The sequence below is a fragment of the Canis lupus genome, chromosome 10, assembly GCF_003254725.2.
Source record: "Canis lupus dingo isolate Sandy chromosome 10, ASM325472v2, whole genome shotgun sequence".
NCBI lineage: Eukaryota > Metazoa > Chordata > Mammalia > Carnivora > Canidae > Canis > Canis lupus.
The window spans coordinates 38,192,134-38,217,879 of record NC_064252.1 but is presented as its reverse complement, the minus strand read 5'-3'; the positions used below and the strand labels follow the sequence as shown (position 1 = coordinate 38,217,879).

The following is a 25,746-nucleotide window of genomic DNA, read 5'->3' as shown; positions in this document are numbered from 1 at the left end:
AAAATATGAGGAAAAAAGCTCCTGACAACTCTCCACTGGAAAAAAAATAAGGTGTTCAGGGATACTCTGCTAGACACGTTGACAAACCTCTTCTGTCATGCAAAAGCACATGGCCATCTGAGCTCAACTGCAGGCGGGACCCTTGGCCTCAGACCCTTAGAGACACTCAAGTCTCTAAGTCCTGGGAGCATGGGCCACACCATCTGACTCTAGTCTGCAACAATCTGCCTCCACGTACCACCCCTTACCAGAGGGTACATCTGTGAGGATGTCAGAAAACTGGTCCAAATTCAGGGACAGCAACCGAGGAAAGGATGGACTAGACTGGGCCCTTGCCTGGAGACAGACAGTGCTATGATGGATAGGTCACAGTCCAGGGCACAAGGAGGCAGAGCCGGGGTGGGAACACAGACCCTCCACCTCTCGGTCTCGTGGGCTCCTTCTGCCGTAGCACATGGGTGAACGGATCTGCCACATGATGTCGTCCAAGGGGGAAGCCCCCAGTGCAGCAATATTGAATAATTAAGAGATCAGGAAACAATAGTAAATAAATATAAGTAACAATTCCTAAAAAGGTTCAAATTACAGCAATCACAAATTCACTTTTATACCTATTAAATAACTCAAAGAAAACTAAAAAAGGTATTTTGGATTTGGAGGCTTCAGGAAAACAGAGGCCTTTACTAACTGCTAGCAGGCAATCAAGCAATGGAGAAATGTACCATTCATAGCCATGTGGTAGCACTCCACACTGAAGAATTTATCTCCAGAAAATCATTTTTTAAAAAGGACATACACAGGAAAAGCTGCTGATAATACTATGAAGTTACAGTAGTGAGAAAACTAAGCTTCCCCAGTGGCCACTGTCAGGCAAACTTCATTATGGTGTTTCATTCCTGTATGGTGCTCTGCATTTGATGGAACAGGTGTTCTGAATGTCTACACCACAACCCCCAGAACATGGTTTGATACCTGCTTCATGTAGGCATAGCACATGGTCTCGGCAACACGCTTCCCTTCATCGTAGCAGGCTCGCGGTCCTATGGGGTTCACGTGGCCCCAGTAATCCTCACTCTGAGGGTGGACTTCAGGATCTAGGAGTATGGGAAAGTAAGACCGTGTGTTCATTCAGTCATTCGCATTCTGAATAATGAGTATTTATGACGTCCAAGGCTGCTCTAGAAAAACCAAGGTAAACATTTACAAATGGGGAGATACCTATCAACGTGGCACAGGCCATTTTCCAAGTTTCAGAAGGATGCACTGCTCTCATCTCTCATATTAAGTAAGGACAGTACTTTACAGGGATAAAAAATAAAAGACCAAGGTATCTCAACTACAAGTGTCCCTTCTCTTCCATAAATTGTTCTTAACACTTATTATACAGACTATAGTTAAATGTAGTCTATGTGAAGGGATATATGGCTCCACTTCATATTTACAAAATACATAATTATAGTAAAGCATGTACTTATTGAAATGATTTTAAGAGCATCTCTGTGCAACAGGAGGATTTTCCCATGTGCCAACAAGACGAGAACAAACTTGAGAACCTCAGTGAGACTATTACTTCCCCCTTCTGAGTAGGGTGGAAGGATGGAGTGTCAGGCAAATGACTGCTTGTTCCTTTAGCACACATTTTACACTTCCCAATTCCTGTTTTTCTGATGTGTAAATCAATCACATTTTAAGATGTGCCAAGGGAACTGATTATTTAAAGAACTCTAGCAACAAATTATTTTTTAACACAAGTGTATTTTTGGAAAGTGAATTAATACCTAATGTATACGGTACATACAGTCATGGTATAGAATGTATAAATCTTTGCCAAGAAATCTGGACAATACACAGGAACTCTATTATAAATTCATTTCTTGCTTATCTTTTTTTTTTTTTTTTTTTTTTTTTTAAGATTTTATTTGTTTGAAAGAGAGAGGGAAAGACTGGGGTAAGGAGCAGAGAGAGAGAAGCAGGCTGCCCGAAGAGCAGGGATCCCAATGTGGGGCTTGATCCAGGACCCTAAGATCATGACCTGAGCTGAAGGCAGATGCTTAATCAACTAAGCCACTCAGGCACCCCTTTTTGCTTATCTTAAAGCCAAAATCTGACTTCAAGCTCATGGGAACAATAGGACCTTTGCAGGACAAACACATGAATGCACAGGCACCCAAGCTGGCTGGCCCCCTTCAGGAGGCCGGCACCCCTTCTACAACATGGCGAAATCAAGGCAAAGATCCAGACCTCTCTAGCCACTGCTATGGTTTAAAATTCTCTTAAGAAGGGAGCACAGTTTTACTGCAGGATGAGAGAAGAGGTCTATGGCGAATACTCCCTGAGAGAAGAAAGCCAGTGACTTAATTTCACACAGATGTAACAGATGATTGATAGCAGACCTTTTTTGGGGATATGTGACAAGAGTTGGGCCACCTAGACTCCAAAGAGACCATCATAAATTTGGCAAATGCAAGAAAGAGAAGATCGGGCACACTTGTGTGTCTGCCTCTCGATGGGCACCCTGGGCTGAGGTGTCCAGATGACTGAGGTTCAAGACGAGGCTTTACAAAATCCTCACATGTTGTTGCTATAAAAGTTCTGGAGTTGAAACTAATTTCCAATTAATCTCCCTTTCTCAGCATGTTGGAGGCTAAGACATCAAACACCCACCCTATGAAGCGTCAGTTTACTGCACTGATCAAACACAGGAGCTGAACTGTCACATCTCAATGTTATTTAAGAACCCTAAGGGACACAAGCTGTCATCAGACATACAGATAATGAAGAAGGCGACAGGAAGATGATTGGACAGGGGTCCTTGTTAAGAAGAAGGGGTCCAGTAAGAAGAGTACTTTTATATATGGGACATTTAGAAAGAGCCCTTTGAAATGTATCAACACCCTCCTCTTGTGACACATGAAGCCAGCAGAGGAAGCCGAGGGGAATCTTCTCTCTAAAGGGAAATTTACTGATCCCTTGTAAGTCTTGCTACAGAAACAACAGGGAGGGGAAACTTAAGTCTACTCAATGCCTGCTCCAAAAGCATCATGGTAAATGGGTTGGGGGTGGATCCTTTTAACTGCCGAGATTCAAGGTGGATGGTGCTTTCTACCTTTTCACAGGGAGTACAAAGAACAGAACTGCAGTTAGTAGAATTTCCTTGTTTCTGTAATTATTTTTTTCACTTGGTTCCCTTATTTAAAAAAACAAACACACACCTCTTCCTATTTTGCCCCTTCACTTCCTCATTTTTCCATCCCAAATAGTAACGTGCAGTAGACAGATTACACCATGTCAGAGCCTCGCTTCTGTTGCTTCAACTACACAGTTCTCCACAACTCCACACCAGCTGGCTGAGCACCAAATGTTAATCAGCGTGCACTGAACATGCAGCCTTCACCCTGCTCCGAATGCTGGCTTCCTTAACAGGCCTCGAGGGTGGTGAAAGTTGATAAAACAGGCTCAAGAGTTTTCTGGCACTATCTACTTAAGATTCTTCCAGAAATCATTGTATAACAGGTGAGGCAATCAGCACCTATCTCTTCGCCAAGTGAGCAAAGGCCAACCTCCGAGTTCCCAGTGGGTTATGCTCACCACTCCCGCTGCTAACACCCAAGAATGACCCGCACCAGCTAGACTGGCAAGAGAAATCCCTGATGAAGGATTTCCAGGGTCCTTTCAGAGCTGAATGGAAAAAAACACTCTGTGGGTTCGTAAGTGGTAGGGCCTTCCTGGAAAGGTGACAGGAACACAGTCCTCTGAGAGCGTTCTGGGGCAGGAGGAAGAGGGGTTCAGCCCTGAGAGCAGACCACAGAGGGCTCAGATGGTAGGCCTCTCTGCTGCCTTACACACAAACAGGGACAGTAGGCTGGGCCTTCTTACAATGGAATCCCGACTCATTTTTGACTCCTTCTTCACCTAATACAGTCCCCTGGGCCCAGAGCAAGTGCCCCTGTGGGAGTCCCGCTACTCACCTCCATACACCTCTGAGGTGGAAGCCAGCAGCAGGCGAGCGCCAACTCGTTTTGCCAGTCCTACAGAAAGCAAACATCTGATCAGAGAGGTAGTCGGCTACGGGGCAACAGGGAGATTACATATGCACATGTGTGTAGCCAATTTATGTCATTTTTTTAGCATCAATCATATCTGATCATTTGTGCACTGTGAACCATCGGCTCATAGCGCATCTATGTTGGAACCAAAATAAAAACAAGAGCAGTAAGAAAAATACAAATGAACCATCAGACACACAATATTTAGTCAGATACTGCTAAATGGAGGCAGAGCCAAATGGAGAATCTGTGAGTTTGGGAAGGTGCGGGCTTGGGGTTACCGCTGGTAGGCAGAAGCCAAGGCTGTTCGCACCTTCACTTCCACTATCCTCCCCACAAACTCGTCCAGCTGCCACCTCCTCAACACACCATGTGTCACTGTGTGTGTACCCGAGGCAGTCTCCCTGGCTGGGCCCCTCCACCCCATTCTCCTGTCTCCTTCAATGCTCTGCTTCTCCAAAGTGAGCTGCCACATTCCTGTGACCAGCTCTGAACCATTTCCTGTATAAATCCCCCCACAGGTAGAACAGCCTAGAACATCAGGCTCTATGGTGGTCATGAAAGTATGAAAGTCCTCCAGACACTCTCAGATTTCTAATGTTAAGCAGTTCATCAGAGGCTCACAGCCCTAAGGCAAAGAAACTCTGGCCCTTCAGTTAACCTGAAGGTACTCCCCCACAGTGCCTCCATGCACAGATGCCACCAGGCCCAAGGGCTGGCTGTGCTAGCGCTCTGCTTGGGGCAGAGGTCCAGCAAGGCACCCGTGAAGTGCTGGGGAAGGAGCTGGGTGGGCACACACAAGCTGTAGGCACTTCTACGGAAGCTGGGTGACTAGAAATGTCCTAAGCATGAGGGGCCCCAGAGGTGTGGGTGAGGTAGCACCAGGAGGAAGGAAGCAGGGAGCCATGAAGAGTGAAGATGTGCATCAAGAGCAAGAGAACAGGGCTGCAGAACAGTAAGGAACTAGAAATCGTCTGTGCCGATGCCACGATGCAATGCAACACAGGACAGAGCAGGACATGGAATTTATAGGCTTTATACTTTATCCCATAGAAGCTCTAGTTTCAAAAGGAAGGATCCTGAGGTGTTTTTGATGGTCAACTTTTGAAGTAACTGTAGATTCAAATGCAGTCGTACAAACTAACAGAGAGGGATCCTGTGAACCCTTTACCGAATTCCCTCAACAGTAAAACCCTGCAAAATTAGAGTATGATGCCACAAGCAAGACAGTGACATGGATACACTCAGGACACGGAGCATCTCTATCGTCACATGGACCTCTCAGCAGGGGAGCCAGGGGAGCCCATGGGCACTGCTCCAGTGCCTGGTTTATGCAGACTGGACAAAGGAGTCTCATCTTGAAGAAGCCGAGCACGGGCCCAGAGAAATAGGGAGGCACAGCGAGGGAAGAGCCTCACTGGGAAGGGGCCAGGTGGGGTTCGTTGCATCTTATCTCAAGTGCAAAATGATTAAAGACAACACTTCTCTCCATTCAGCATAAGAAGTCTTACTTGGGTCTCTGTGGCCTAGCAACTGCCTGTAACCTCCCTGCCCCGCCCCCCGCCCATTTCAGCTTTTTGTCCCTGTAGCCCTGGAAAGCAGTTTACCATTCCTCTTCAAGACTTCCAGACTTCAAGACTTGGGCCATGGCTCAAGAGTCCTCTCCACCTAACACTTCACTGGTACCTCCCTTCTGGAAGGGTCCCTTCCTCACTGGTATGACTGGTGCCCAGGACCGTATGTCACCTCCTGCAGGAAACACCAAGTTCCCCAGCAGAAGAGCCTGAGATGATCCTTATCTGAGGACAGGAATGTGTCCTGGGCACAGTGATTAGTATTCATTATCATTATAAACATCTGGCTTAGAGGCTTTTCCTCTGCTGCATCTAGCTCGGGTACAAAGAAGGTGGCTGGGGAAGCAGAGAGTGTGTGGGCAGGTGGCAGGAATGGGTAGCAAGCAGCTCTACCAATGTCTTACCTCTGAGCAGAAATGGGGACTCTGTTTTGTCTGGCGGCCAGGGCAGGAGTTGCAACAAAGAGAACAAATGCCCTTTCTAGACTAGAAGAATGAATCATTTTACTTCACACAGAGCTTGACCCCCTAGAGTGTTTAGTCTGAGAGATTCGAAAACCAATCTCCGGCTGCCCTTTCAATCCCCCGTCTCTGTGCTTCCTCAATTAAAATTTAGTGCTGTGTTTCCCAAATCCATTTATAGAAGCTGTTTTAAATGTTCCCAAAATTAAAACCATTTTTCACTTGACATTTTAAAAAGTGGTTCCTTTTTTCTATTTTGCAACTATTCAAGCCCCTAGCTTTTGAAACCCACGTCAAACTTCAGATGTCTCTAATGCAAGCATTAATATGCACATGTCACCCACAGCTATAAATCTAAGGGGTCTTGTTTGTGAACGTGCATGGGTGGCCACTTTTAAAGGTGCTCATGCCATCACCTTTCACTTCCAAAGTGAATATTGCAGTTCAGTCTAGACTTGGACACTCAGCTTGGACAACCCCATCAGGTATGCCGGTCTCCTGCTCCTCCCAGGAGTGCTCCAGAAGCCCCCGTGTGTGTAGTCCGCACCAACCCAACCTCGGATCAGAGTCACCAGTGCCTCTTCTAGCCCAGAGGCACACACACCAGGTGTGAGGGGAAAGTGAGCAAAGGATGTGTGGTCACAGTGTTGGGTAGTCACTCTTCCTGGGAATTTAACTGAGGAATGCAGACTGGTTACTATGATGGCTGTGTTCCCCTGTGACAACTGATGGCTCATAAGGTCACTCTGAAAGAGCACAAACAGGGGATGAAGGAGACCAAGATCTAAAGACCAAGATCAAACTCTTAACAGAACTTCAATGACCTATGCTTGGAATTGTCTGGCGTATCCCTAGCAACAGCTGCGAAATAAGGAAAGGACAACTTACCCAGCATGTTTAATGTCCCGATCGTATTGGTCTTCAGGGTCTTGATGGGGTTATACATGTAGTTTGGAGGGGAGGCTGGGGAGGCCAGGTGGTATATCTGGTCAACTAGAGACAAAAATGGAAGTAGGTGATTCTGGAGGAAAACATTAGAAACATCTCTGCATCTTTCACTGAAGTCCCAGTTGTTACTGTTTTATTCTTCATAAGAACTAATTTGCTTTTGCAATTAGAACTTTAAACAAAAACAAAGTCTAATTGTCTGCAACAAAAATACATGGGGGCCTGGTTATCTAGGCCTGTTCTCTAATGAGAGGAAATCTGATTACAGAGTTGACTGTTTCTGAGATCTATCCCAGATATAGTTCGCAAATCAAAATGAAGACTGATTTTTCAGACACTGAATTAAGCATGAATATTAATTTAAAGCAAACGAGGTTTTTGATTTGTAAAACCAATCTGACATAAAAGCACTAAAATATGCTTTTGTTGCTTTGTTTTCACATATTTTGTGTACATAAAACCAGACCCTGAGATGACAGTCGGAGGGTCATTTTTGTTTTCGTTGACTGATTATTTATTAAGCATCTGCTCAGTGGCTCAATAAATAATCAGTCAATGAAAACCAACAAAAATGACCCCCTGACACACTGGAAACCAACATTAATAATGAAACTTCAGTCATCAAATGCCTATTTCAGGAAGGACACAGAACAAGGGTGGAGATAAAATGACAAATCACCAGCTCTGGAGGATCCTGGTCTGATGAAGGAGACTAGGCAAGGAGTCTGGCCTCTAGGTGGACCTGCCTGTACAGAGAGATGGGCCAGGAGCTCATTCACACTCGGGTTACTTGGGAGTAAGGGTACTGTGAACCATGGAGGAGAAAGGACAAAATTTCTGTTGAGGCTCTGAAAGGTCTAAGTGACAAGTTTGGTATGGTGACAGTGTACGAGACTTTAAATACCAGGATAGAGGCTGGACTTGCACTGACAATGAAGACTGTTGAGTTTTAAGCCGGAGGCATTTTGAGAACATAGATTTTGACACCAATCACTAAGCAGCTGAAAACACATTATAATTATTATCATAATTTTGAGGGTAAAGTACTGTTATTCTTGTTTTACACTAGAGATTAAGAAGCTTGCAGATGAAGCAGCTAAAATAATGACAAAGCCAGGATTTGAACCCAGTTTAATATAAATCCAAACCTAGAGCTTTTTGAGCACTATATGGTACTACCATTAGTAAAGCTGCAGTAGGAGAGTGGTTTTTAAAACCATGAATGGCAAAACGAGTGGGTTCTACACAACTCCCCTCATGCACAGGCATGCACTGTGACATTGCCACCCCCAACCCTTGCTCTCCTGGGTTGTACTGGCCACACAACAGAGAGGCCCCTGGGAAACAACATCTCCCTGTGAAATAGCAGCGATGAATAAGCATGTTTAGGAAGCCATCCCTACAGACAAGTCTGGGCTGCACCATTCTACTTCAGCTCCAAGTGAGAGAAAACATCACCACCATCATAGCAAGCCAAGGAACAGGTGGTCTGAAACACCCCTGCCAACAAGAATCCTCCCTGTACATGGCTTCAGCACCCATATAAGAGGGCCCACAGGTACTCCCCTGGTCTCCCACCCTCTTCCCATCCAGGGACCACTGCTCTCTTTTAGGTAACAGCACATTAGGGGCTAGGTTTCAGAAATGACAGGCGAAAGATAAACTGGGAAAAACAGTCCTCATGGTAAATTCTCCAAAACAACTTTTTCAGAAAACATCCCCTCCCACCAGAAAGTGCCCTACCTCCCCACCCACATCCACTCACCAGCTGTCCCCTGCTGAAAATCTCCTGTCATGCCCAGGATGGCATGGGAATCACTGCAGTGCCTTCTGGGGGCTGGGGTTACTCTGGAACATGCTCTCCCACCAGGGGTGAGAGCTGAACAAGTTTCTTATCTTCCAACAAAGGGCAAAAGTAGTGGCTCTGTACAAGAGCATGATATTCTAGACTGTGAGCTTGGTCTCCACTCAATTCACCCTAATTATCTCAGTCTTTCAAGCCCAAGCACATGTGGGAGGCTCAATACACAAGTACCACCAAGACGAGGAGAAAGGGAAGCAGATGGTTATATGGAGACAGTATCTTTGGAAAGGGGTTCTAGTTACTATGCAGGCTCACAGAACATTCTGGTAAATGATGTGTTTCTCCTATACCATGACCATACCTCAAGGGAGGCAAGAACAACATGTGTAAGACTGTGGGTCTCATCTGCTGGATATTTATTTGTGAGGCTTCCCTCTTGCTAAGACTTCCAGCAAATTTCTGATGAGATTTTTAAAGAAGTCTTCTTATTTTAAAAATACTTCTGCAATACCATCTCTATCAAAATCTCAACAATGATTTTTACAGAAAAAAAAAAAAATCATCCTGAAATCCATATGGAATTTCAAGGGACCCTGACTAGCCAAAACAATTTTGAAAAAGAACAAAGTGGGAAGACTTACATTTCCTGATTTCAAAACAATACAAAGCTACAGTAATCAAAGCAGTGTGTTACTGGCATAAAGACAGACACACAGACCAATGGAACAGGATATGGAGTCTAGAAATAAATCCTTGTGTACACAGTTCAGTGATCTTCGACAGGATACCAAGCCACTCAGTGAAGAAAGGACAATCTCTTTAACAAACAGTGCTGGGAAAATGAGTATTTTTTTTTAAAAGACTGATTGATTTATTTATTCATGATAGAGAGAGGGAGAGAGAGAGGCAGAGACACAGGAGGAGGGAGAAGCAGGCTCCATGCCTGGAGCCCGACGTGGGACTCGATCCCAGGACTCCAGGATAGCGCCCTGGGCCAAAGGCAGGCGCTAAACCGCTGAGCCACCCAGGGATCCCTGGAAAATGAGTATCTATACACAGAAGAATAAAGTTGTATCCTTGTCTTACACTACATACAAAAATTAACTTAAAATGGACAAAAGACCTAAACCTAACACCTAAAACAATAAAACTCTTAGAAGAAAACAGGGAAAAAGCTGTAGGACATTGGATTTGGCAAAGATTTCTTGGATATGACACCAAAGCAAAGGCAACAGAAGCAAAAATAGAAAAATGGCATCACATCAACTTTAAAAACTTTTCTGACAATATCAAAGGACACAATCACCATTAAAAGGACAAACTACACAATAGGAGAAAATATGTACAAGTCATATATATGATAAGGTGTTAATATCCAGAATATACAAAGAGTTCCTATAAATCAACAATAGACTCAAATAACTCAAAAAATGGCAAAACACTTGAATAATTTTTCCAAAGATGACACACAAATTGCCAACAAGCACATGAAAAGAAGTTCAGCATCACTAACCATTAGAGAAATGTAAATCAAAATCATAATGAGGTAAGGTATCACTTCACACCCATTAGGATGGCTACTATTAAAAAAAAAAGAAAGCCAAAAATAACAGGTATTATTGAGGATAAAAGAGCAAGAATCCCACTTCTGAGACCCTGAATGCAGGGTCTCAAAGAGATATTTGCACACCCATGTTCACAGCAGCACTATCCACAATAGCCATGTGGTGGAACCAACTCAAGTGTCCATGGACAAATGAACAGATAGACAAAAATAGTGTATACACATACATGCAGTGAAATACTATTCAACCTTAAAATGAAAAAAATCCTGTCACATACTACAATAGAACAAAGATGTACTTTGAGGACATTACCTTAAAGTGAAACAATCAAGTCACAAAAAGACAAATCCTGTAGGATTCCACTTATAAGTGGTACCTAGAGTTGTCAAACTCAGAGACAGAAGGTAGGTCAGTGGTTCCCAGGGCCTGTGGGAGGAGTGCTACTGTTCATGGCTAGAGAGTTCTAGTTTTGCAGACGAAAAAGTTAAGTTCTGGAGATCTGGTCTAATACAGTGTATTTAACACTACTGGCTGATACACTTGAAAAATGGTTAAGATGGCAAAAAGCAAAGTAAGATACTTGTAAGCAGTAAAAGATGAAAAGAGTATTAGTGGGAAAAGGGCTTAACTTTTACTAAAGCTGAAGTCAAGATGAATGGTTTGGGTTTATCTATTTGTTCTCCCTGTCTCTCCCCTAGGAATATAAGAGCTAAAAGTCAGGTTCCATCTATTTGTTCTTCCTGTCTCTCCCCTAGGAATATAAGAGCTAAAAGTCAGGTTCCTGACCACTGCTGTCATTCAAGATTCTCAATCAATCCTTGCCGGATACACGAGCTCCCCAGTGAAGCTTCTGAATGAGAGATGCCTGCACCCCTGGCATCCAGATGCAGACACTCCAGGTGGGGAGACTCTGGACACACATATACACACACGCATACTTTTAAAGCCACATTTGAAAACTACTTATTTAAAAATAGAACCCACACTTTTAAAGACCAATCTTTCTTCAAGAAAACCAAGAAAACTCAAAACCTTTTGAAATTGTTTATAATCTTAACATGCAAATTCATTAAGAGTAAAGGAAAATCCTGTGACTGCTTCCTGACCCCCACCCTGGAGTTATTCTGAGTTGATAAACAGCTAAAAATAAAAAGCAAACATAAACACTTACAAAGTTTAAGTTAACAAGTCAGGTCTCATGGAATGCTGTCCTTCTTAGGTTGTTTTACCCTTTGTAGCTTACAGACAGACCAGTAAGAGCATGGGTCAGTCCGTCCCTGCTCACCTGCTTCAGAGCTCAAAGATGGCAGGTGTATAGGCAGCAGACCACCAACTCCACATACACGTGTTGTATCTCCTCTGTGCAAAATACCTCAGCACACCCCGCTGCCGCTCTTGAGCAAGAGTGGGCCAGATCCACAACAGAATTCATCTGGCCAGGCCTTCAGACCTGTGCACCACACCGGAGAGCACATAACCGTGTGCCTGGACCTGGAGCCTGCTCCCCTGGATTTCTGCTCATGCAGGTGCAGCCGCCACATGCTTCCCAAAGACCATGTCAACCAGGTGTATGGGTTGTGATCTCACAGAACAAATCATGTAGCAGTTTTTACTCTTGAGGTGACAACATCTGCAGCGAAGAAGTCATAGTGCATCAAAGACTAGAAAAGTGGGTGCTCTGAGAGCCTGTGCCTCGTAAGTCAGACACCAAATAAAACACATGAATATTTCCAACCTGCTCCTTGTCTCCTGTGCATAAGCACGAGTCTACACTTTATCCTGGAAGGCTCAATTCAGAGGTCAGTTTATGTGCAAAGCCCTCCCACAGGCCCTGTCAGAGATAATCACTCTCACTGCTGGCTGTCCGTGGCACTAACTGCACCCCGCCTTGTCTGGGCCTTTCTACACATCCTCTTCACCAGATGAAAAGTCACTGAGAACAAGACAGCCTTGTTCCTCCTTAGGTGCTCCACACAGCTTTGCTCTCTGCAGGAGGGTGCCCCCTACTTGTTACCTATGTGCACACACAAATGCAGATACCCGGGCAGATCTAATGCATCAGAAGGGCTAGACAGGCTTATAAGAAACACCAATTCCCCCTACGTGGCTCCGGAGCCAGGGCCAGTTTGGGAGCAGAGCTCACTAAAGCGAGCTGAGTAAGGAGATGAGCCATAGACTGGCCTCTTTATCCAAAAAGCTATTCCATCTGGTTTGTTGATGTTTTCACACCTTGTAGTTCAGCCTGACCACAGCTCCCTGGTCATCCCACCAGGAAAGGCTAAGGTGGGCCCTAAAAACTGTCACTTTTAAGTAGTACCACTGATGCATCATGTTTAAAAAGAATCTGAAATCCTATGAAAATCAATATATCCAACAGTCCCTCCCCTTCCCATGAGAATGTGTTCTGTCTGGAGCTTTAATGACAGTAACTCTGGTCCCTGTCCTAGAAAGGACCAAGCAATGGAGGCTGTTGAGCAATTACTTGGGTAAGGAATTCTGAAGAGGAGAGAAGGGGTGGGGGGGATTTAGAACAAACATAAATAATCAGAAGAATGAGAAGTGCTATAAAAGTACTAAGCAGTATTAATAATAACAGCAAAGTGAACCCTCACAGCCCAGGGGGGAAAAAAAGTCCTCAAAAGATGTCAACTGCACTGCAAAAACATACACCAAAAATGAACATGATGTTCAAACATCTAAGTTGAGGGGAGGGAGAGAAGACGAGAAAGCAGGGCATGCCCATTAATTCACTGGAGCTGAGCCTCTCCATTTGACCAAGTGACCTTGTGACCCTGTCACATTTGCAAGGGCCATGAGCTGTAATCATGGCCAGAAAAATAGGAGCCTAAACAATTAGCCCTAAAAGAGCTCAAATTAATGATCAAAGAAGGGAAACAGTAAAGCAAACTAGTGTTTACTTTTTCACAGAATTTCCTTAAATAGGTCCAAAGCAGCACTCCTGCCAGAACACAGGACGTTATTTTTATGCTGGGAAGAGGATGGCCAAGGGGTGGGGTCCAACTGAGGCACACTCGGCCCCACCATCAATCCCAAAAACAACAGTCCTGCAACTATACTGACCACAAACCAACATCCTATAGATTTTCAGGATGAATGTCACTGTGCCTGAAAATACACAGATGATACATAAGTATGAAAGGGAAAAGGTGTCGAAATTGAACAACTTGAGATCACCCAGAATTGTTCAGGCTCCATGAAAAAAATCAAGTATAGTTTCCTACCAAAGGGGAAATCCACATAAAAACCAACTGAATGTTTACATCTCCCAGTGATTTTCGTGGCCTGTGTCTGACTGCTTCCCTGTACCAGAGCCACACCTTACTAAACTGGTAAGGTACCCATTAAGGAGTTGTACCCTGAAGCTTTGAATAAAACAAAAAGTTGGTTGGTGCTGTGAATTGGTGCAATTATTTAGCATACAGTAAAATCCCAGCATAAAGGTACTCCCATTGATACACTTTCTTTCCCTGTAGTCTAGGCCAGAGCCCTGCCATAAATGCTGCACAAGATGTTCCCGTCTGCCACGTGGAACATAAGGCCTTCACCCTGATTCCCCAACACCAGCATTTATGATGGAAAACAGGATTTTAGAAGATATAGAACTTTTCAGTGTAAAGACCAAATTTCTCTCTTGGCACAAAGAACTGAGAGTGGGATTTTTGCCTTGATTTCATATTAAATAATATTGATTTAATGCAAAGGGAAGACTGTACATGCCAGAGATCTGCCTCAGCCCCAGCATCAAAAGTTACAGTCAGTGCTGCCGCCTGTCCATTTCCTGCGGCCAGCAGCTGCCCTCACCTCCCTCGGAATCTCCCCCAAGTGCTAAAGGGTCACCATGATAACACGGTGGTGAGAAAGCACCCATGGTGCCGGAGCTTCCCTGCAGAAATCCCCCCTCCCCCCACCCCAAGTTTAACAGAGGGGGAATCTTGGATCTGCAGCCTTTGCACTTTATGTTTACATTTGCAACAAAAACTGAAAGGGAGAAAAAAAATGTCTAAATTATAATTCAACAAAAATCTCATCAGAATAGCACTCCTCAAGTATCTACATCAACACAGACCCAATACTCTTGGCAAATGCAGTTTCCATCCATCACTCATGGTCAACTCTGGGGCATCTGGGTATGCCAGTCCAGCCTTCCCTGTCTTCCCTGTCTTGGTACCCACCCCTCCTGGCCTTGCACAGGATCCCCACACCTAGGTACGAGGTGCGATATGGGACTCCAGGCACTGGTTCCTGACTTGTACATGAGAATAATACCTATCTACCTCCGGAGCACAGTCAGTATTCATAGAGTGTTTATGATGGTCATTTTCTGCTTTCATTTTCCAGGACCTCTTACAGGTCAGGTAACTGCATGTTCCAGAAGCAGGCTCCCCATGATGCAATGGCTGTCTCTTCTTCTGTCCTCTATAGAAATGTCAGTTTCAAGATTCCTGCTTATGCAGACAGTGGACAAGTAAATTGGGACAGCATCTGGAGGGTCACAGGCTGTATACATCAGGAGCCTGGACATGAGTCTAAGGCAATTAACAAAAGTGGCTTTGATGTGTATGTGGGGCAGCTTTCTCAAGCAGGGTTCATCATGGCCCCGTATTTGCAAACATCCTAGATATCGAACAACACCAATAATAAAACTATACTACATTCAAATGATGAGGAAGTCCTGAACATATAGCTTAGCCTCACCTGTACCACATGTGTTCAGAACACTTGTATTAGCCCACAGTTGGGCAAAATCCTCTAACACAAAGCCTACTTTGTAATACGTACAGGTTGCTGACCCTTGTGATCGCTGGCGATCACACTGGGAGCTGTGGCTGTCACTGTCCAGCATCACAAGAGGATGGGACGGCATGTTCCTAGCCCAGAAGATACAAATGAAAAATCTGAAGTGTGGTTTCTACTGAATGTGTACTGTTATCACACCACTATTAAGGTCATAAAATCTTTAAGTTGATCATCATAAGTTGGGGACCGTCTATCCTTCAGCAGAGTTAGCTCTCTCTGAAAAGTCTCTGGGGTCAGTGCTCCGTGTCCCATGCATCCCAAATCATCCTTGCCCCCATGATCACAGGGATCTTTCTCCAGACATCCTCCCTTCTCACAGAGCCCCCTGTGGCCCAAAACTGCCCGCCAGGCCTCCAGGCTGGAATGAGGGGCTGTCCCAGCGCGTACCTCCTTTCACAATCTCCATGGCCTGGCATCACCCTCACAAAACCCGAACACATCTGCTACTTCCCAAATCTGGCTTGTCAGAACCTTCCCCAAACCCTTAATAGATGGGTTGCAAGAATTAACCTTACTCCTTCCACAGCTCAATATTTGCAGGGTGGATTCACTATCTGAAACTTCAATGTCTCATTTAGTAAAATCCAGAGTTCTTTTAAAGCAATATGAAACCAGATTCAGTTATTTCAGTATTATAATTCCTTCCAAAGCAGTGATACTCCTCTATATAACATAGCCCAGACAACGTGGAGGCCTCTAACAGAACCCCCATGACAACAGCACCACTGGTCTTAAAGCAGTTTACAATTCATGATTACATGGCGATCCCTGAATTCCATGGTACCCACTCTCAGCCCTGACCCTGGGCGTGTGGCAATCACTTTCTCCCCTCCCAATCTCACCACGCTCAAGTGCATCCAACAGTTAATTTCCCACAACAGTTAAATCGCTTTAAAATTTTTTATAAATATAAATATAAAATTTTATAAATATAAAATTAAAAATTTTATAAATTTTTAGAAATTAAAATTTTTTAGTTAAATCACTTTAAAAATTTTTTTTAAAATGCCTCTGCTTCTGAGGCATAATGGTTACACTTTGAAAATAACAAGAGGAAATCTGTGAAGGAAAATTAATGAAGCTCCACCATGACACTGCCAAATTAAGTGACACCATTGTTACCCCATTAGAATCCAAACAACAACAACAACAACAAAAAGAATCCAAACAACTTGTCAGCCCCAGAAAAACCAACCAAAACAAGTTCCATAAAATGCTTTTCAGAGCTGAAGAACATTCCTGCTATGGTATAAACATCACATCAAATGGAATTTCTTTTACTAGGAAAAAGGTACTCAAAAGCAGAGTTATGAGAACACTAGGTGTACATACTTTGTAATACACTCTACCACACATAGGAGAATAATTTTATCCCATCAATGGGACACATTAACTTGTTCATCACTGCTCAAAAACTGGCTACTCAAAGACACTACCCTAAATGGCAATCCCACCTAGGATGAGCACCGGCTATAAAATTCAATCAGAGGAAAAACTGCAGTGTAAGTGAACTATGGCAAGCAATGCAAACTCAAGGTGATGACAGGTCACACAAGGGTGCCCTGAATTATGTCATCCTCCATGTGACGATGCAACACCGAGGGGAGGGAGCAAATCAAGCTAAGTTCATCTGGTTAAATTCATGCTGTGTCTGGCTTGGTGGGGGAAGGATTACTGCCCGTGAAACGCACTACTGTACCCACACATGGGATCCAATGATGGGTGCTCTTTTACCCATATGGGGTGCAGACTCAGGTGGGCCTGTGGGGGCAGAAGGAGTGAGGAAATGGGGAGGTGGTGGGGGGACTGACTCTGTGCTAAGGTTGGAGAAAGTGGAAAACAGGCTTTAGACTATGGAGGTGGGGAAATGTTCTATGCACTCCTGCACGGGTGCCACTCCCACAGCAAAGGGCAAGAAGTATGAACCTTTTCTTGTGCGAGTCCACTTGGTGCATTCATGGTTGTCCTCTACACGGAGTCTACTGCCTGAAGCAGGAGAAATGGTCTCAAATAGTTCTGGTGTCAAGGCTCTGAGGCAAAGCAGATAATTTACTTACCAACATACTGTGTTTACTAAGTTTCAGCTTCTTGGTAGTACTAAATTATGTGATCAATAGTTTCATTTCACAAATGTTTACTGCCATGTGCGGAAATAGAGCAATAATAACAGCAGCTACTATTTGGGGGAACACTTACTAGGCGCCAGCCCCTATGCTAAGCTCTGCAGTTTTCTCCTGATGCCCTAACAAACTTAGAAGCTAAAAAAATGCCCATTTATAATCTACTGCATCTGCAGGTCAGAAGCCACGCACAGTGTGGCTCAGCTGGTTCTCATCTCTGCCCTCACAGGCTGAAATCAGGTGTCAGCAGGGCTGCATGCATTCCTGCCATCAGCGGGTGAGTCAAGCTGTTGACAAAATTCAGTTCCATGAGGCTGCAGCACTGAGGTCCCCATCTTCGTGCTGGCTGTGGGCTGCCGGCACACTCTGGCTCCAGGCCACCTTCAAAGCCAACAGCCGTGGGTCGAGTCCTCCTCATACCCCGAATCCCCCCAACCTCCCCCGTGCCTATCTCTCGGTGGCATCCCTCCTACCAAATCTCTCCAACTAGCTCCTCCACCTTCTGCCGCCACTGCTTTGCAATACCGGCGTGATCACGTGGGCCCACCCACACAATCCCAGGTAATCACAGTTATCTTAGAGCCAGCTGATTCATGACCTTAATTGCATGAGGGAGGACTTTCACTGCAGCATGCTATCGCCCACACTTTGCAATTCCGCCTGTAAGCGCCCCATCACGTGCATTACCTCAATTAACCCTCACAGCAAACCCACAATCAAGTCCAGGGTGAAGGGGAGCTAATTTATCTACTACCTAGGCTCACTTCACTAACTACAGCCTAACCCTAAAATATTTCCCTGATAAATTAAATAATCACATGTTTAAAAAAAAAAATCACACAAAGGACACCGTGACTAAATATTTCTCTATTCTTGGTGAATAAAATTTACAGCATAAAAGAACTTACAGCATAAAAGAAATAGAACAGCACAGAGGGAAAACAAACAGATGAGACTGTAATTATAAAATTTCAATTAAATAAAAGCCAGATTCGGGGGGAGGGGCAGGCAGGTACTAAATATATACTAAATGATTAATATCCCTATTATGAAGAACTATGAAAAGCAAAATTTTTTTGAAAAGGTAAAAGAAAGTATTTAGGTTTCTTTTATGAAACTTAACATGTTAGAAATTCTAACTTTTTGTTAGTCACCAAAGAACCATGTGTTTTCGATCAAGTTAGCAATATTTTTGTTAGTAGTTTTTGAAGATAATGCCCAGGGCTATTCAGGAGTTAGTGAAACAGACAACACCAAACAATGAAGACATTATCAGCATTTGGCCAAATTCACATTCAAACTCTTCATTAAGGAAATAAAACTCAGACGAAGAAGATACTTGTAATAAAACACTGGAGAACTTTCAAGGATAGGAGTAAATGAAACATAGAATACCCACAGTAAGCCTGCTCAGTAATTACAGGGACTCTCCAAGATACCTGCTATTGACAAGGGAATATACGCAGGACTGGTTAACACCTGAAGGCAGAAGGCCACACTACCCACACAGGAGGAGGGGCGGGTGATGATCGCAGCCTGAAACCCGAGGCTGAGTTCTGGCCTGACCACTTCACAGCCGCAGGGCTTTGGGCAGACCACGACCCAATTCCAGTTTTCCATTATACATTCAAGAGAGGATGATACCATTTACTCTCAGGGTTCTGGTCAGATTTAAATGAGAACGAACGTGAAGTCTGGTGACCTCAAGGCCCTTAGAAGCCTGCTAACCAAGCACCTCAGACAATCTCAATAAAAGTCCACCAGAGGCCCCCATATTCAGCTCCTGTGGCTGTTGTAGCTAAAGTGCCACATATCAGGCAAACTAAAACACCAGAAATTTCTTTTCCCACAGTTGTAGAAAACGGGGGCTGCTGGCAAGGCCACACTTCCCCTGAACACTTTAGAGGAGAATCCCTCCTTGGCTTTTAGGTAGTCCTCAGCTTGGGGCTACGTGGCCTCAATCTCTGCCTCGGTCTCCAAGAGACGTGCTCTTCTCACCATGCGTCTGTGTCCTCTCCATTCCGTCTCTTACAAAGACACTTGCCATTGGAAATCCAGACTGATCTCATCTTGAGATATGAACTTCATTACACCAGCAAAGACCTTTTCCCCATATAAGATCACATTCACAGGTTCCAGCGTTTAAGGCATCGATATATTCTTTGGGGGACCACCATCCAACTCACATAGCCCCCAACCCCCAACTCCTTTAGAATAACAAAGTTACTGAGGCTTTAAACTCTTAGATGTGGAATTTCACTATTAATCAGCATTCCATACCAGCTAGCACCCTGCAGGGAGCTAGAAGTACTTTTACTTGAGTGGGATGGGCAACTGATGTGTGATGCAGTGGGGAGGATTACACAAGCCCTTCTTGAACAGACCACAACACTCAAAGCCAGGAGTGCTCAAAACAGTGAAGTCAAATTCCCACACTGCCGTAATCGTTATCTTATCACAGAAACTAGGATAGTGCCTTGTACCCAGTAAGACCGTTTCAGAAAGGAGGCACAGCTCAAACTCACTGTGGCCAGGTCAGAAGGTTCAGCTGGGGGCCAGCTGCTCTGGGGAGCCCACCCACCGGGCTCAATGTGCTGTTAATGTGCACTTTCGCTCACCTTCGATGTAGAGTGGCTCCACCACGTCGTGGTTTATCAGCTCAAAGTTCTCATGGCCGATCCAGTGCTCCACGTTCCTCTTCCTGCCGGTGAAGAAGTTGTCCACCACAGTCACTTCGTGGCCATCCATCATGAGCTTGTCGGTGAGGTGAGAACCCACGAACCCTGCTCCTCCGGTTATCTGCACCAGGACACGGTGCCCAATGTCCCCAGAGAAAGCACAAGAGGACACAGTGACAACCAACTTCAAGGGGATATGCCTATGGTGCAGCCTCAACTTAAAACTTGGTAGGAGAGCAAGGAAGAAGACACTGTTTACAGGCAGCATCTTCACTTTTCCTCCAGAACAAGTCATTATACTACTGTCAACTTCTAAGCAGCCTAAAAACTTAAGCTACCACCCAGTCGACAGTATAGAAAGTTACAAGTTTCCAAATGTCTCCTCTTACAGAGAATTTTATATTAAAAGGTTCTTGTTTTATAATGGAGAGGACACTGAACATCAGTTGTATAACTCTACCACTACTCCTGGAGAGTTTCAGAATGACTCTCTTTTAAAAAATGATTAGCAACGTGCAGAGATTCAGTGAACTACCAAATAATGTAAGTGCTTTTTAAACTGGACACACACACAAAAAAACCCTCATAAAAAACAAAACAAAAACAAAAAACGATCTTTCCAACTATTTACAAGAACAAATGAATAAGCAACAGATACTTTTGCAGACCAAAGCCCTAAATGATTAGGTTCTACCGCTGGGTCAGTGTCTGAATGGGAGTGCAAACGCTGCATGGGGTGCACCAACAGGGACAAGATGCAGTTGTGGGGGGCAGGGGGCCAGCAATATTGTGCTTCCAAGACCTGAGCCACAACAAATGGAAAGAGGCAACCACGACGGAAAAACATCATTTAAACTAATAAAAGACTATTCAAATTATGTGGTATAAGTGAAGGGGGCCAGATAAAGCATACTGCGTTTTGGGGAGGAAGAAGTGAAAAGAACAAACTCAGAAAGCAGACAAGGCTGTGAAACTACCCTCTCTGCCCTGTTCTGTTCTCTGCTCCGCCTTCTCTGCCATCAAAACTTGCACTCATCTCACCCTCCTCCTCCAAACTGAAAGAATTCACAGTAGGGAAAAAAAATCCGCCAATTCTTTTACCAAAAAAAAAGCACATAAACCCTTAGGACTATGGGTCTTAAAACATTTAGTTTGCCACCAGGTGCTCTGTTCAGATAAAATCTGATACCTAATTACAGTGTTTACCAGGGGTGTAAGCTAAGCCACCTCTGGTTGAAGGAGGTAGATCTGGGGGACGGGGTGGGGACCTGCCAGCCATAGAGGAATCCCACCAACACCAACCAGACATTTACATATGCTCTAACGAAAATAAAAACACAGCTGAGCTTTGAACAACACAGGTGTGAACTGCACGGCTCCACTTTTGCGCAGATTTTTGTTCAATAAACACAGGATGGTACGGTGATTGTATTTTCTCTTACGATGTTCTTAATAACATTTTCTTTTCTCCAGTTTAAGAACAAAATACGTAATACACATAACATTCAGAGTATGTGTTGTTCGACTGTTCACGTCATGGTGAGGCTGCCAGTCAACAGCAGGCAAAAGGAGTCAAAAGTTACATGTGGATTCTCGACAGCACGTGGCAAGGTGGGGGGGCGGATGGTCAGTGTCTCTCACCCCTGAGTTATTCAAGGGTCAACTGTATAATGGTTGAGAATGTGGATGGTTGAAAAGTCCTGATGCTCATCAGCTTTCAATCAGGTGCATTCCTTCTTTATGGAGAGCACCATTTCCTAAATCTGCTCTATTCTGGAGACAGGAAACGGACACATAGAGGAAGAGAGGTTCTGACCAAGATCCCCAGATCCCCAGTAATGACAGAATATGGTCAGAGACGTCAGAATCTCAGTCTTTTTTTTTTTTTTTTTTAAGATTTTATTTATTTATCCACAAGACACACACACAGAGATGCAGAGACACAGGCAGAGGGAGAAGCAGGCTCCTTGTAGGGAGCCCGATGTGGGACTTGATCCCAGGACTCCAGGATCATGTCCTGAGCTGAAGGCAGACGCTCAACCGCTGAGCCACCTGGGTGCCCCCAGAATTTCATGGTCTTCCTACTACCCGTAGATGTGCCTGGTTCATGCTTTATCCTCAGCATGCCTACATCTCCCCTATACACCTGAACAATGATTTGAAAACAGAATTTTCAGGAAAAATAACTGAATTCCAAATGTAGTGCTTGAGGGATGAAAATTCACTTTATTGTGCCTTCATTTCATTGCATTTTCCCAAGCCTTCCACAGTTCATAAATCAGAAAAATTACATCTCTTTTCAAAGAAATTTAACCTTCTTTAATGTAACTCTGTATCTATATGCAAATGTTACTTAAACTAAGATGTTCTGTCGCACGCTAACTTTATCTCCACACCTAAAATAACCGAGTGACAGCTCAGAGCTACCAGAAATGCAGTGCACTAAATTATACGTGATTGCCTCCAACATTTTACTAGTTTTAGTGGTGACATAAAATTGCTGGAAGCACCTCAGCCTTGCTTAAAATGCATCTGAACCGTTTTTCTCGAGTAAGTCCTTTCTATCAAAAATACTTAAAGATTTATGTAACACAGCTGAGTGGCTCTCCAAGGTCTCTCCCTAATCAATCTCAGCCCATTAGGCAAGCACTTCAAACAGAAACAAACCTGGCAGGATCTCCTCTCTTACAAGCTTCCTCAGGAATATGAATCGCCAAGCCCAGGCATACCCTTTGAATAACAAGAGCTAACACCCCAAAAAGACAGTAGGAACAAAGGACAGAACACCTCTTATAGTGGAACTGAAAAGGCTGCACACGGCTTCGCATGGCTCTGCAGCCATGAGCTCATCTCAACTGCTTGTACTTCCTGCTCTTGTGGGAGCTCACAGGCAGCCAACCTGGTCCAGTTCAAGGACAGCATTCAAACTCATGCTGCTCAGAAAGCAAGAAGAATACCTTTCTGAACAAACCTCTCCTTTGTGCTAAGGCTTCAACAATCACTGAAAAGGCTTTGGGTCTTGGGAACGACATGGCACCAGATGACTCTGACATGTGGCTTAAGACGGCAGATGAGTAAAGAACACACAGTCCATTTATTGTGGTTATATGAAAAGGGAAATAAATTCACTAATACTCAGCAACAACGGGAAGATCATCCCATGTGGATACAATGATAACCCTTGCAAGATGTGCAGGACTCATACATGAGTGCAGGGCATCAGATATTCTGATCAATCTGACATGTGGCAGCAGAAAGATTAGAAAAATTAACTCTTCTCTGCTGAAGACATGGATATATATCTCAGTTCATGCTTAAGTGCCTATGCATTTTTGATATGGTAGAAATAACCCCAAAAGACAGGGGTATATGTAGAACAGAAGTCAGAGTCTGCTCAGGGTAAGATTTATGTACACCATCTAAAAAGGCAAGAGGTCTTCCACAACTCAGAAGAAAAAAGGAGATTCTGTGGTGTACAAAGGTTAATATTGATTCAAGAGTATTACTTTGGTGTTTGGGATACATAGTCCTACAGCCTAGAGAATGGGCAAAAGAACAAAAAACCTTGTATATATATCAAGATCACAGATAAAACACATCTTACAGAATGGCAACATCAGGTGTTCCACAGACCCATCCCCCAGCAAAAACCAACCATAACTGGTGAGAATTAATTCAAAAACCTGTTTAAAGTCTCTGCAAATTGTCCTAAGGGTATACAGCAAATGAAGAAACATTTATTAAGAAAATCTAAAATTCAAAAAAAAAAAAAAAAAGAATATCTAAAATTCAGTAAGAACAAAGAGAATCAATGAGACCTGAGCCATGGCCCACACCCACATTTCCACCCTTCACCCTCATAGTTCAGAGTGGGTGGGTATTAGATGTGGCCAAAACAATGGCGCTCCCAGTCAAAAGATAATGGTATCTCACCAGAAAGAGCAGGTCATCCACATTCCTCATTCCTTCCAGTTGTGAGCTGCCCAGACTAAATTCCTGAGATGTTAGCCAAGTGGTTAAGAGACATCTTCCTCCTCCAGTTCCCACATACAGGGCAGAAGCTCTATTCCAGGCATGGCAGGCTGTGATTGAGTAATGGGATTCTGGTCACCTTTGCCCCAGTGAACTCACAGAGTGGACTCCATGCCCAGAGAGGCAAGGCAAGAGGACCTGGGGTACTGTTCCTGCCAGGTCCCTGCTTGTAAGCAGGAATGTCGATCCCTTTTCCAGCTCCATAGTAGTGGCTCAGAGATTTTCTGCAGGGACAGAGGCAGTCCATACAAACACAGAGCTCCAAAGCTCTCCCCAGAGGGACAGACTTAATTTGAAAGAGAAAGTAAGAAAGTTCAAGCATAAAGATTATCTCAAAAACTGGGCAACCCTGGTGGCTCAGCGGTTTAGTGCAGCCTTCGGCCCAGGGCATGATCCTAAAGACCCAAGCTCGAGTCCCACGTCAGGCTCCCTGCATGGAGCCTGCTTCTCCCTCTGCCTGTGCCTCTGCCCCTCTCTCTGTGTGTCTCTCATGATGAAATAAATAAAATCTTTTAAAAAAATATCTCGAAAACAATGGAGATTTAAGTGGTAATCAACAGAAAGGAGCCCAGCAGTTCTATAACAACAAGTTTAACCACAGGCCAGCTGATTAGTAGAGAGAACCAGAAGAAACACCTAAAAGAGCCCTCTTCAGATCAGAACAAACCTGAACAAACCTCAAAGACTGGCCTAAAAATCTACCACTGCAAAGGGGCCAGAATTTAACTAGATCAGACTGAGGAACAATTTATAATGCAAAATACTGTTTAAAGCACAGTTGGCTCAACTAGCAATTACTAGAGCCTAACAGTGTGATACCACACAAGGCAGACAGCTTAACAGAGAAATCAGGCTAAGAGATGGTCAACAAGAGCCCTTCTAGAACCACAGCCATCCCAGAGTGACTATGTCCGTCCCCAAGGCTGCAGCCTCTGAGCAATGACCATCAGAGTCCCACACTCCAAGTGAACAGACATCACTGAAAGAAATCAGCCAAGTCACTAAACAAACGAGTAAACAAGAAAAAATAAAACAAGGCTTGGAGAAAGGGGAGAACAGTACCCAGAGTTGCTACAATATACTCCCTAAAATATCGAGTTCGCTACAAAAGATTCTGAGACATGCAAAGAAATAGGAACGCATGTGACCTGGACACAGAGAAAAACAGCCAGGCAACAGAAACTGCCTGTGTGAGGGCCCAGCTGTCACATTCAACAGAGTCTTCAAATCCGCCAGCATAAATAAGTTCACAAGAGTGGGAGGAAACCATGCTTGAAGAAGTAAATAGAGACTAAAAAGAGAAAAATTATAAAATAGAAACATGGGAATTTGGGAGTTGACAAGTATAGAAAAACTCACTACAGCGAGGCAACAACCGATTGGATCTGGCAGAAGCAAGCGCACAAACCTGAAGATAAATCAAGACTGCTTATGCAGCCTGAAGAGCAGAGAGAAGAAAGAAAGGAAAGTGCATAGCGCTCAGAGCAGTATGAGACAGCAATAAACACACCAACAGGCTTGTCATGGGAGCACCTGAAGAGACGAGCAGGAAAATAGTCAAAGAAATAATGGCTGAAAAGTCCCCCAAACTCATAAAACACGTGAACCTACATATTCAAGAAGCTTGACAAATTCCATCCAAGCAGGAGAAATGCAAACACAAACAGATGCTTGTAGCCACATCATCCTGAAAATGCTGA

General features: G+C 44.1%; 1 protein-coding gene across 3 annotated transcripts in view; it reads right to left on the bottom strand.

Moving 5' to 3' along the window:
• The window catches only part of UXS1 (UDP-glucuronate decarboxylase 1), a 93,467-nt gene that overhangs the window by 26,674 nt on the left and 41,047 nt on the right, over positions 1 to 25,746 (bottom strand). For all 3 annotated transcript variants that reach the window (XM_025462909.3, XM_025462916.3, XM_049115386.1), the window contains 4 exons: positions 19,955 to 20,135; positions 6,970 to 7,074; positions 3,969 to 4,028; positions 973 to 1,094 (listed from right to left, as the gene is read on the bottom strand). In XM_025462909.3, coding sequence (XP_025318694.1) covers positions 973 to 1,094; positions 3,969 to 4,028; positions 6,970 to 7,074; positions 19,955 to 20,135 — 468 coding nt within the window. The remainder of the gene's footprint in view (positions 1 to 972; positions 1,095 to 3,968; positions 4,029 to 6,969; positions 7,075 to 19,954; positions 20,136 to 25,746) is intronic.